Source organism: Pteronotus mesoamericanus, unplaced genomic scaffold (genome assembly GCF_021234165.1).
Source record: "Pteronotus mesoamericanus isolate MK-2021 breed Mesoamerican mustached bat unplaced genomic scaffold, CSHL_Meso_final scaffold_167, whole genome shotgun sequence".
NCBI classification, from domain to species: Eukaryota; Metazoa; Chordata; class Mammalia; order Chiroptera; family Mormoopidae; genus Pteronotus; species Pteronotus mesoamericanus.
The window spans coordinates 14,957,354-14,969,404 of NW_026555308.1; the positions used below are offsets into that span (position 1 = coordinate 14,957,354).

Here is a 12,051-nt window from a genome sequence, read left to right on the forward strand (position 1 = left end):
TCCTTCAGTGTATAATGGTACCTACCTGTGTTGCTGGAGAGTAAACACATGTTAAGCATTTGAAACAGTATCTAGTGCATGGTCTACAGTAAATGTTATCAAGACTCCTGCTTGCACTTTCATTTAATCTCAGCCACCCTCCGGGGTGGTACTAACACTGCCCTTATTTTATAGATGAATTAAGTAACTTGCCCAAGATCATACAGCTGGTATGCTGCTGATCAGGAAAGCAGTTTGACCTTTTTCTGATCCTACATCCTGTTTTTAACCCCTTTATCAAGCTTTCCAAGTAGGTGCTTAATAGCAGTACTTTTTAACTTCTCCAAATTCTCCATTCTTCAAGGCCCAAACCACCTTAACATAGCATCTAAATCCTTAATTCGGTAAGGTGAAGAGCAAAATGGATTTGGGACAAAGGTCAAGACAGTATATTGGCTCTCAAAGGACTTCACAACAAAAATGATGTTAACTATACTGCTCCAAAGGGAATTCCTTCCCTGCCAGTTGCAGTTTCCAAAGGCACAAAGGAGGAATTCAGTCCACAGAATTTTTGAGTCGTTCTTCTGTTATCATTCTGGTCATAACATGGCATGGAAATACATGCAATTTAGTTATGTTCCATTTATTGAATAAATCTTTGTCCTATTGTTAATTTTTTAATTCAAGAAAAACTTTTGTAAATGTTGACTAAAAATGTCCCAAGCCCCAACTATATGCCACTGCCAACACCAACTGTAAAAAAATCAAGTTTGCTTCTCACTGCCATTGAGCTGTGTGGACTGGTGGCCTTTCTGCTGCAAGTGTGAGGCTGGTGACCCAGTGGGACTCTGGAGAGAACTTAGGACTAACCTGGGGGGCCTGTGATTAAAGCTGCATACTGACAGGGCTGTAAGGTGGGAGGTGGGGCAGCTAAAAGAGAAAGACAGCTTTGCAATTTTTTAAAGACTCAACTTCATTTTAAATATTGCTATTTAAGTTCACAGTAAGACCCTCTGGAAACTCCTGTGGGAAGGAGCTGGGAATCAAGGGCTTTATAAAGGTTCAGGCCAACCTGGATTTGAGTTCCAATTGCACCAAGAAATTTGAGACCTTGCGTAAGTGACTAACTTCACAGTGCCTCGGCTTTCTCATCAGCAAAAATCAAATACCTCTAAGAGTTTTGTGCAACAAAGATAATGTGTTAAACCACCACACTGTTGGCCCTAGTTGGTACCCTGCCCCACCACGTCAGCTAAGACCAGGCTCTGCTGTGTCACCAGCTGTATCATACCTGAGGAAGACCCTTCCTTTCCACAGGTTTCCGTTTTCTCATGTAAAATGATACCTAATATCCTTGAACTGTCTCTGATCATCAGTTGTAGAGCAGCATGAAAGAGTGCAACTCTGCTCCCTAGTGGCCTGTAGTTATTTCAAAATACGTACCATAAACATTTCCTCAGGCTGGTGCCAACACTTCCCCAACCTATGCACCACACTGAAGCTGTTTGCCCCTGGTCACTGGATTGCTGACAGCAACTTCCTTAAATTCCTTATGTCCTAGGATATGATGCTTGATATGCAGTTTTCCCTTAGTGTTCCTTTTAATGATTGTTAATAGTTTGATCACAAGTTTGACATCTACAGTACGTTGATGATGTAGCTGAATGCAAATATTTTAAGTAAATTACCTAAGTGTGTCAAGTTTTAAAATGTCAACTTTGAATGGTCATGCATTTCCCATGCATTTGCATTTGCACCCCCAAACTGCACAACTCAATTTGTGCTTATCCTCACTGAGTCTCCGGTCTATGCCTCAGCTAGATCTGGGCAGCAGCTGTTGTGCCTTTCTGCAGACCCAGATTTTCAAAAGCAACATTATTTAACTCAGGCATTCCATGGAGCACAGTGACAACACCAGGTTTTGCTTTGGTTCGGGTAAAAATGCAATTACCGACTTGCTTGGCTGGCCACCTGATCCCCCATGGCTTGGGGCTAGCACAAAGGGTTTTTCAATATCCCTGCTTAAGGCCAGCAGGCAATCTCTGTACCCATGGTTTCCTCCCTGGGGAAAAGTCTAGAACTGAGATGCACAGTCTTCCACCAAGCTGTCGGTGACATAGCTGGAACCAAGATGGGACTCGTAGTAACTTTTTTCATCAAAGGTATTAACAGTCCAACCAACAACTTGAATGCCTTTAGCCGACCACTTCTTTAAGTAGTTCCTGGAGAAAGAGGAAAAAAAAAAACCCCCAAATATATTAGAACAATGACCACTTGGCCCAGGAATCTATAATGGGCACTATCTCTGGTACTCCCTGAATACTAACAGTGCTCAGAAAGAACCTCTCAACTGACCTCTGCACTGAAATCAAAGGGAGTGTTCCAAAACCCAGTATGAGAACTTCCTCCTGTTCCAGCTCAAAACATTTCACTGGCTTGCTAAAGAACCCGTCCCAAAGTCATATTGGAGGCCATACTTGCCTTAGACCCACCTGTCTCTTTGGCCTTGTCTTAAAACACACTCCCCCTTTCTTTTCTGTGCTGCAGAATATTGTTTTTCGTTCAGTTCCTTGAAAGAACCAGGCTCTTTCCTGCCACAACACTTTTGCGCATTTCTCCCTCTGACTTGATCTCCACACTTGCCTCCCTCAATTCCTACTCACCCTTCAGACCTTAGCTTAGTTGTCACCTCCTTGGAGATGTTTTCCCTTACGCCCCCAACTAGGTCAAATTATATAGGTACACTGTTCTCTCCTACAAAGCATTTATCCTAGCTGAAATTTACTGAATTTTTATATGATTAGCATCTATCTCTTCCATTTGACTACAAACTCCATGAGGACAGTCATGATTTTGTTTCTTTACCACAGTATCTTCGGATTCTTAGTATAGTACCCTGCACTACTCTAGTCACACGCCAAATATTTATTGAATTATATGCATACACATCCTTGAAATAATATAAAACAAATTATAATACACAGCTATAAAATTGCTAAAAGAAAGATTCAGAGATTGCCAGCACATTAGGGAACAAAAACTTTCTTGGCAATGACAAAGCAGAGCCTGTAAGGTATAGGGGGAGGGAGAAGAAAGATGTGAGAGATGAGTTAGGCACCCACAGGGACACCTTCATTGTGGTCTGACCTGGATACTATGTTGGTTTTCAAAGGGAGCCAATCACGAGGAAATGTAATCTCTCATCAGTTTGGTAAATTTACTTTTTCTGTAAAATGCACTTAAAACCAAGAATATTTGATCAACTTATTTTGGAAATAAAATATGCCTGAACTCTTCCCACCTAAGAAGCTAGTGGCATTCCAATTTAAAAAGGCATGGTGGACTTTGCAGGTGGCAACCAACCCAGGATGTTCACCATTAACTCCTTTCCAAGAAGAGTGTTCGTGAGATGTGTCAGAACAAGACAAAAACACCTTCCAACTTACGGGGATACAAAATCCTTTTGTATAAGGAAAGCTGAAATTCCACACAGGTACCACAAGATATTGTGCATGCTCCAGTCGAGCAAAATGTCCAGGACCACGAACATGGACTGTTTCCACAAAGCGTCATAGCGTGGTTTCCCATCTCCTGTATGGCTAAGACTCCAAGGTCTGTGAGTTAAAGCCGTTACTACATTCTGATCTGTCTGTCTCATCTGAAAAGGAATTTTGGGAAAATGAAACAATTATAAATCCAATACCTTCCACTTATTTAAATTTAGCCAATGTACTCCTTCTAAGAGGTAGTCAGAGTTGGTTCCTTGCCCCCCACGTCTGCTAAATAAGTACTCTATCATAAACCCATTGAGAAAATAATGTGATGGATGTAAAACATTTAATATAAATGTAAGTATAAATAAGAACACTTCTTTCACAATCGTAAATGAACTGCTATCCTATCTTTAACATGAGAAAATTATAATCTCAGCATCAAGTTTTAACAATGTCACAAGAAAAAAACTTTCAGTTGGACATCAACTTAAATTCTGGCCAGAAATAATTAGAACTCAATGAGGATAGAACTAAGATCATTTCAAGATGGGCTGATTAGCTTTTAATCCCTTCTACAGAAAATAGCTGAAAAGAGTGGTTGGGGTGGGGAGGCGGGATGAGAATGTATGAGAGGAGGGGAGAAGAGTAGGTAGTGGGGATAGGAAGAGGGCAAAGGAGAAATAGGGAGATGCAGATGGAATTCTTTTAGTCTGTGTTCTATGCTCCTCTGGAAAATATAATGTACATTTTAAAGGTCTCTGTGGCCAAGTAAGTTTGGAAAACACTGATCCAAATATCTGAAAGCCCTATGACACTATTCATCTCAACGACAGTTTATATGTGGACAGGCTACAATCTTAATGTAAAATTTTAAATGTATGCTCTGTTGGTCACTGTTGAAGAACACTACTGAAGCAACTCATTACTTTGGAAACTGGGAAATTCAAGGAAAAATTAAGCATTTATTTGCCTAGTGGGTAACTAAATAGTAGGTGAGACTTTCTTTCCACAGAAATATTTAGCTAATACATGAAATGATAGAATTAAAATATTAACATTTTGCAACCCCTAGTAAACTGAGAGCTAGCCACTGGCATCAAGAGTAACTGCTCACAAGAGTCAGCCAGATGTTATGTGCTGTCTGATGGAGAAATATCCTAACCTATGAAAGTGTCTTGCCAAGAACAAGTGAACCTAATTTGATCAAGCCTTTAGCTTTCACCAGCAATTGTTTACAGGAAATATACAAAGAAGAATGTGCTGATTTGTATCATGGCATAATTAGTGAAATGAAAATGTATGTACTAACTGGACATTTGATGATCTTGCAGACTTATTGTTAATGATTGTAGATGAAATAATGGTATTATGGTTGTTTTTAAAGAATAACTTTTTAAAGATACTTAATGCAATTTTAATGGATGAAATATGATGTCTGGGATTTGCTTCAAAATAGCCCTGGTGATGATAAAAGGGGGTACGAATAAAACAAGCTGGATCATGGTTAAAGGGGCTGACTGTACTACTATTGCCTTTATGAATATTTTAAGTTCTCTAAAATTAAGAGTTATTTTTTAAAAGGTATACTTTGCTGTTACTCAATGAGATGTATAGCTGCATAATTCTGTGTTCTGAGAACGTTTATCAAAGTAATCTGAATGAGCCTATAAAAATAAAAAAAGGAGCTAAAAGGAATTGTGTTATTTTAAAATGAGGTATGAGTACAATCCCCTTCCTGAATTCCTCTGACAATTTAAAAGAGGTGTTTCTTAACTGATTCAGTTCAATTTAACAAGTACCTGTCTCATGTTTACTTTAGCCCATTGCTATTATCATCATCAACTAGTAAGATTACATACAACAAAAATCCATGATTTTAGCCCTGGCTGGTGTGGCTCAGTGGATTGAGCACCGGCCTGCGAACCGAAGGATTGCCGGTTCAATTCCCAGTGTAGGGCACATGCCTGGGTTGCAGGCCAAGTCCCCAGCAGGGGGCATGCAAAGTGCAACCACACATTGATGTTTCTCTTCCTCTCTTTCTCCCTCTCTTCCCTTCTCTAAAAATAAGTAAAATCTCTTTAAAAAAAAAAGTTTTTAAAAAGTCCAGAATTTTACCTTATAGATAACTTCTGGCAAGAAAGAGCAGACCATACTATTATTGTATAGTTGAGGAAACTCCATGTACATTTTCTTTAGAGCATCAGTAGCCTGTAAAACATAAGAGATTTGCCCTGACTGATGTGGTTCAGTTGGTTGGGCGTTGTCCCACAAAGCGAACGGTCACTGGTTCAATTCCCAGTCAAAAGCACATGCCTGGGTTGTGGCTTCAGTCCCTGGTCTGGGCACTTGCAAGAAGCAACCGATCAATGTTTCTGTCTCACATCCATGTTTCTCTCCCTCTCTTTCTCCCTATCTTCCCCTCTCTCTAAAAATAAATAAGTAAAATCATAAAAAAAAAACAAAACCAAAAAACAGACCATGTATTTAAAATCTATTAAATGTAATAGTCTTAGGCAATAACTATTATATATTAAGTACAACCCTACCAAATATACCAGAAGTTTACTTATATAGGGACTTTGAAAGGAGTACTAGTAGAACCTACTATTCATTGGCATACTTTTAAACTCACATCTGCAGCAGATAAAGAAGTTGGGATATCCCTGCTTTTCTATCCTGCTTCAGGCCCATCCCCTTTGTCATATTTTTGGGAAGTATATAGCAGATGTAGGCCAGTGGAGACTGGAAGCAAAATTTAAAAATCTTTTCCCTATACCCTGGTTTAGCCACTAGGAAAAGTCCTTTTATACCTACAGCTCTATCACCCTCTGCTTTTCCTAGCTGAAGCATGAGCCACCAGCCTAGGAACTACGATGGGTAGACTTTCTCAGTCCAGGCGACTGAGAGGAAACATCAGCCATCATCAACAAGAAGGCAGAAGCAATGGGGCAATGAGGAAATGAGAACACCTGGAAGTCTCTCAGCTCTTCCCAAGATGAACAGAAATTTCTTTTTGAAGTCCAGTTAATAAATGAAGAATAACAGAATTAAAATATTGACATTTTATAAGCTCTAGTGAATTAACAGTTTTGGCCATTGAATATAATGCTGCTACATCAAAATTCTTGAAATAACGTTAATTTTTGGAAAGCCACATATACCTATAACCAAATATAAGCAACAACATGCATTCCAAAAAAGAAAAAAGAACATAGAAATTATTCATGTTATGCTTCCCCTTCACTAATGCAAGCTATAGGGCCAAAGTTATTTTCTTGCTGTTTGAACTATCATAGGCACTGTGTGTAATAACTCTTCACCTACATCATTTATTTAATTCTCACAACAACCTTATGTGGTAGTGTCTTTCTTTATTCCCGTGAGAAAACTGAAGCTTATCAAAGTTGAGGAAGTAAGTCCATGATCTTGGCTCCTGTGCTCTATCTCCAATTAGCTGCCAACACTTGTTCCTTTATAACACCACTATGATAAGTTAGATCACTATGTTCTACCCAGTCTTGCCCAAACTACCTGCTGAGCACCCAACCCGAAAGCTTAAATAGCTGTATTTTTTAAAATTGTTTTCTTCTTCTCTCCCCAACTTCCCTCTTATTTGAAGAGAATAACCATGAAGGTTAGTACACCAAGGGTGAAATGCAGAACCCATCAGGGTTCCCAAAAATGGGCCATATTATCAACAAAACCTGAAGTGCACATTAAAAATACATGTTCCTTTATCCCACCATCCTAGACATTTTTGGAATTTCTTATCTAGGTGGTATGGCTCAGAAATCCATTTATTTATAATAGCCATTCTGATTCTGATGCAGAGCACCTGGAAAACCTAGAACTATCAATTTAGCAAAATAATAAATTAACCAGGGCACCATTCTCCTTTTTCATCAAAAATAGTTTACTGTACTAAAGTTAGAATATATACTGAGGTTTATATTTCAGATTTTAACAACTGGTTTCAACTGTATCCTGGAATTGATTAAAAAAATTGACATCATCAGAATTCTAAACCAGCAGATGGTCATTACTGATTACAGCTATTGCTAGAGGTAAATACACAAGTTGTCCAAATGTGGAAAAAGATATTTGTATTTGAAAAGCTGGTTATAAGAGAACAAATGTAATCTGAACCATATTTTCCTACTTCTTTCCATTGAAATATGTTTTTATGAGTAAAAGTGTATGTCCTAAAATGTAGGCAAAATTTTATTTAGGAATATCATACATATATGAAAAAATTATAGTAATTTTCTGATAAAAGTATAACTACTCAAACCACAGAATAACAAAACTATACAAAAGGGACAGAAATCATACAGAAGGAATAAATCTGTGTAAAAGATAAATATCCTATTAGCTATCAGAAGCTTTAAATTTCATCCTTAGTTGTTGTCCATCTAAGACATTCGATAGAGGAAAATGATGATATCCAATTCCTGAATTCCATTTATGAAGTTACTTAAGCAGTCTGTTCAAGAAGTTCCTCTTTACTAGTAGTTTATTGTTTATTTAATATCTTTGGCAAATGCTTTATGCAGGTAAGAAAAACCTGACTCTTTTGTTTGTGCTAGTTGTAGACTATCAGGAGTTGTTAAAAGGTTCTATCAAAGGTTAAAAAGTTTGGAAGATTCTATAATTTACCATTTTCCCTACAGATGTGGGTTTCTGCACTGTATACTTCCATTAAACAAATATAATTTGTAAAAATAATTTAAAAATAAATAACAAAATATATAGTTTTGGAAATGACTAACAATTAAAGATGTCTTTTTAAAAAAGTGAAATCTATGGTATAAACTGTACCTTATTTGCATGGCCTTTAACATCAAAGAAGACAGTGAGGTTATGCTTCAGGCACTCTGCAACTGCTTCTCTAAGGGTAGGGATTTTTTCATCAGGGAAATCATTCCTGTCAGAGAGGGAAAAGGCATAGCACATTGTGGGGCGGGGGGGGGGGGGGGGGGGGAGAGAAAAACAAGTTTAATGGAATAGGCATTTGACAAATGTGCCAAACAAAAGGAAAGTGTTTTCCCCAACTTCCATTTTTCGACCACACTAAAGTCTAAGGACAATTTACTATAAAGACTTGAACCAAAGTACAGATATTCCTGACCAAAGAACAGCAACAACAAAAATCACTTAATTTTTAGGAAATCACTGCATTTCCACTGAGTTAATATAATTAGCAGCGCTACTCACCCAAGGGCAGAGTATATGCCACCTCTGTTAACTCACAGACTTAATTTGGACATTGTAATTGCCCTAACAGAACCTTTGCAGGAAAAGTTCTTAAAATACATAAATCTGTTGACTATCCTGTTGCTCATTTAAGTTCAAATGTTTAAAATAAATAAAAGTTTCACTCTACATGATTTAACTTATGTTAATTCAACTGTATTATTTCAACTATGAGATCTTAGCTTTAAAAAGAGGTATTTGAGATCTTGCTCCCTAACATATGTCATCAGTTTGACTCAAATAACACCATATCCGACACACACATACACACACACACACAATTTATATGACACTACAAAGTAACTGTCATTTTAGTGACTAGACAGAGTATTGTTTTGAGAATAATTCTGAAGCCAAATTTGGCCTTAGTGGGAAAAGATGAAAAAATCCATGACAGATTTCAGTTGTTCCTGGAACCTTCTTTTTACTTGGAAAACCTATATACAGTTCAAAATAAAACACCGCAAAACAACCCTCCTGGAAGCAGATGTAGCTTGAAGGTGCCACTGTCTGTCTCTGATCTCCAACAAAATCTGAAGAAATGTTTAAATGAAAATAAACCACTTACCTTAATCTGTGATTTGCTGCAGGATTAAGCTTCCTAATTTGTTCAAATGTCAAATCACACAATCGCCCAGTGCCATCTGTTGTCCTATCTACTGTGTTATCATGCATTAAAACAGGAATTCCATCAGAAGTAAACTCAATGTCCAACTCCACGCCTGTTGCTCCATTCTTAGCTGCCTTAACAAAACCATCAACAATATTAATGTCAAGTGTCATTTTGCAATATAAACACTCAAGGTAACCAACAGGGCTAAGTAGACAGCTACTCTTACTGATTCCTTTCACATTTACTTCATCTATTCCTCAGTGGATGGACATTTTTGTTTCCACTTTTTGACTATTATGAATAATGCTATTAATATTAATATACAAGTTTTTACATTTCAATTCTTTTAGGTGTATACCTAGGAGTGGAACTGTTGGATGAAACGGTAACTCTGTTTCACCTTTTGAGGAACTGTTGGGCTGTTTTCCCACCAGTAGTATAAGGTTCCAATTTCTCCATATCCTCAACAACATTTGTTTTTGATTACAGACATTCTAATGGGTATGAAGCAGTATTTCATTGTGATTTTGATTTGCATTTTCCGGGTGGGTGATAATGTTGGGTATCTTTTTTCATGGGGCTTACTGACTACTTGTACTTCACAGTCCTTCCAACAAATACTTATCAAGTGCCCCCTATGTATCAGCAGTGACAAGAGAGTGGTGAGCAAGAAAGAAAAGAATCATGGATCTCACATTTTAGTAGGGAGAAACAGGCTACAAACATGATACATGTACATTATGATAGTGACAAATGTTTCTTAAAAAGAAAATAGAGAAAATAGAATGCAATATGAAGGCCAAAGCAGGTAAGGGTCACTAGACAGGGCAGCCAGGGGGAGGCATCTCTAAGAATATGACATGTGAGTTGAGACCATAATAATAAAAGGGAGTCAACTATGCAAAGATCTGGGGGGAAAGTTTTCCAAGCATAAGACGTGTCAAGTATAATACGAAGGCCACAAGATAGGAGGGAGCCACAAAGTGTTGACCAAATCAATCTACAGATCCTTGGACTAAAGAGCTTAAGTTTGTGGAGGTCTTATCAGTCATTCCTTATCCCATTGCCCTATTTCTTCATTACACTTTTCGCTCTCTTAAAAGCGTCTCATTTATGTATTTACTTGTTTAAGGCTGTCTCCCTTTCTCCAATGCAAGCTCTGTGAAAGAGAGCGTCCATGAATGTCGTGTTTATGACTGTCGTGTTCATGATTGTATTCTCAGTGCCTGGCACATAGCAAATATGTAGTACTTGCCGTGTTCTATAAATACTTGAAGTCGGGAGCCTTTCCAGACTTCGAAGGGATCGAGGGTCACTTCAGAGACTTTCTGGTGAACGAACAGGCTACTGGGAAGGCTATCATGAGGACGCTGGGGAACCTTCGGAAGGACGAGCAAAAGTCCAAGCTCCCAGGAGCGGCGCGAGGCGAGGGGGGCTGGGGAGGAGGCTCACCTGCCGAATAGCCGCCAGCGTATTCTCGGGCGCGTCGTGGCTGCCGCCGCGGTGGGCGATGGCGGAAACGCGGTCCCTAGGCTTGAGCACCTGCAGGGCCCTGCGGGAGGGCAAAGGCTCAAAGCTGAAGAGGCGCAGCAGGAGGTAGAGGCTGCCGGTGAAGAGGCAGGCATTGAAGGGGCTGCGTGTCACCAGCAAGAGCAGCAGTAGTATGAAGGAGAAGGGGCCCAGGAGGCCCCCCTCTTCCTCCCACACCCACATGCCGGCGCCCGCACCGGCACGGACGGGAGTCCCGGACCCGCCGGGCTCCAGCAATAGGACAGCGAGAAGCAAGGGCAAGAGCCCCAAGCACTCGCCTAAGAAGCACCCTTCGAGGGGTACAGCGCCGCACAATGGCGGCGGCGGCGGTCACATCCGGAGAGAGAGCCCGCAGTCTAGCCAATCAGGGTGGGGGATCTCTGGAGATCGGGGGCGGAGCCACTGGATGACGGCAGAGGCGGGCCCAGGTTCTAGGCTCACGTTCCAAAAGGGGCTTTTGGGTTACTCAGGGTCCTGACTTCAACCGGCTTTCATATTCCAGAAGGACAGGAATGCAAGAGCCGTTGTACGGTTGTACGACGGCAAGGGATCTTAGTGAGTGCTTCATTCTGCCCTCGAGGACACTTCCCAGGACTATTCAATTCAAAGTGTGCCAAAAAACCAATCCGGGAGCTCAGGACACAGCAGTGAACAGGACCCTACGGGGTCCCTGTTCGTCTGGGACTTACATTCTCATGGGAGAAAATAATGGTGTTAGGGAGTACAGCTAACATTTATAGAGTACTTAGCATGTTCCAGGTTCTGTGTGAGCAAATGCTTCGTGCATTATCTCATGAATTTTCACAACAGCCTCAGTGGGTTGGTGTTATCTCAGGAGACTAAATCCAGTCGACTTTAGAAGGATTTTTCAGATTCTTAGGGAATGAAAAAGCATATCAAAAGGAAGTATAATCGGACTATAAAAATGGAAGGGATTTTAATGATTCCTTCATTTCATAAGTGAGAACACTGAGGACAGGAGAGGTGAAGTGAATTGGGTAGTTAATTGCTGAGTCTGGACTGACATCAAGTCACCCCAGTTTTAGGCCAGCGACTTCTCCACCGCTACTTTTCCTCCTAACCTTCTCCAACTCCTAAGGACCAATAGTGGGGCTTATGTACCAGGTACTGTGCAAGGATTATGTTGTTCCTCATAACTAACCTGTGACAATCACTTTTAAA

At 39.8% G+C, this 12,051-nt stretch overlaps 1 protein-coding gene across 4 annotated transcripts; it reads right to left on the bottom strand.

Moving 5' to 3' along the window:
• Window positions 1-1,047: 1,047 nt before the first annotated feature.
• GDE1 (glycerophosphodiester phosphodiesterase 1) lies at window positions 1,048-11,201 on the bottom strand. Of its 4 annotated transcripts, none has more exons than XM_054589649.1 (6): window positions 10,792-11,200; window positions 9,295-9,470; window positions 8,292-8,397; window positions 5,589-5,681; window positions 3,426-3,637; window positions 1,048-2,201 (listed from the first exon to the last, which is right to left on the bottom strand). In XM_054589649.1, the coding sequence occupies exons 1-6, from the start codon at window positions 11,050-11,052 to the stop codon at window positions 2,054-2,056; spliced, it is 996 nt and encodes a 331-aa protein (XP_054445624.1). In that variant the 5' UTR covers window positions 11,053-11,200; the 3' UTR covers window positions 1,048-2,053. The 4 variants fall into 4 exon arrangements, with proteins under 4 accessions (XP_054445624.1, XP_054445627.1, XP_054445626.1 ...); XM_054589652.1 differs by having other exon boundaries at window positions 9,295-9,466; window positions 10,792-10,916; XM_054589651.1 differs by lacking the exon at window positions 10,792-11,200 and adding an exon at window positions 10,595-10,760 and having other exon boundaries at window positions 9,295-9,466.
• Between the last annotated feature and the right edge of the window lie 850 nt (window positions 11,202-12,051).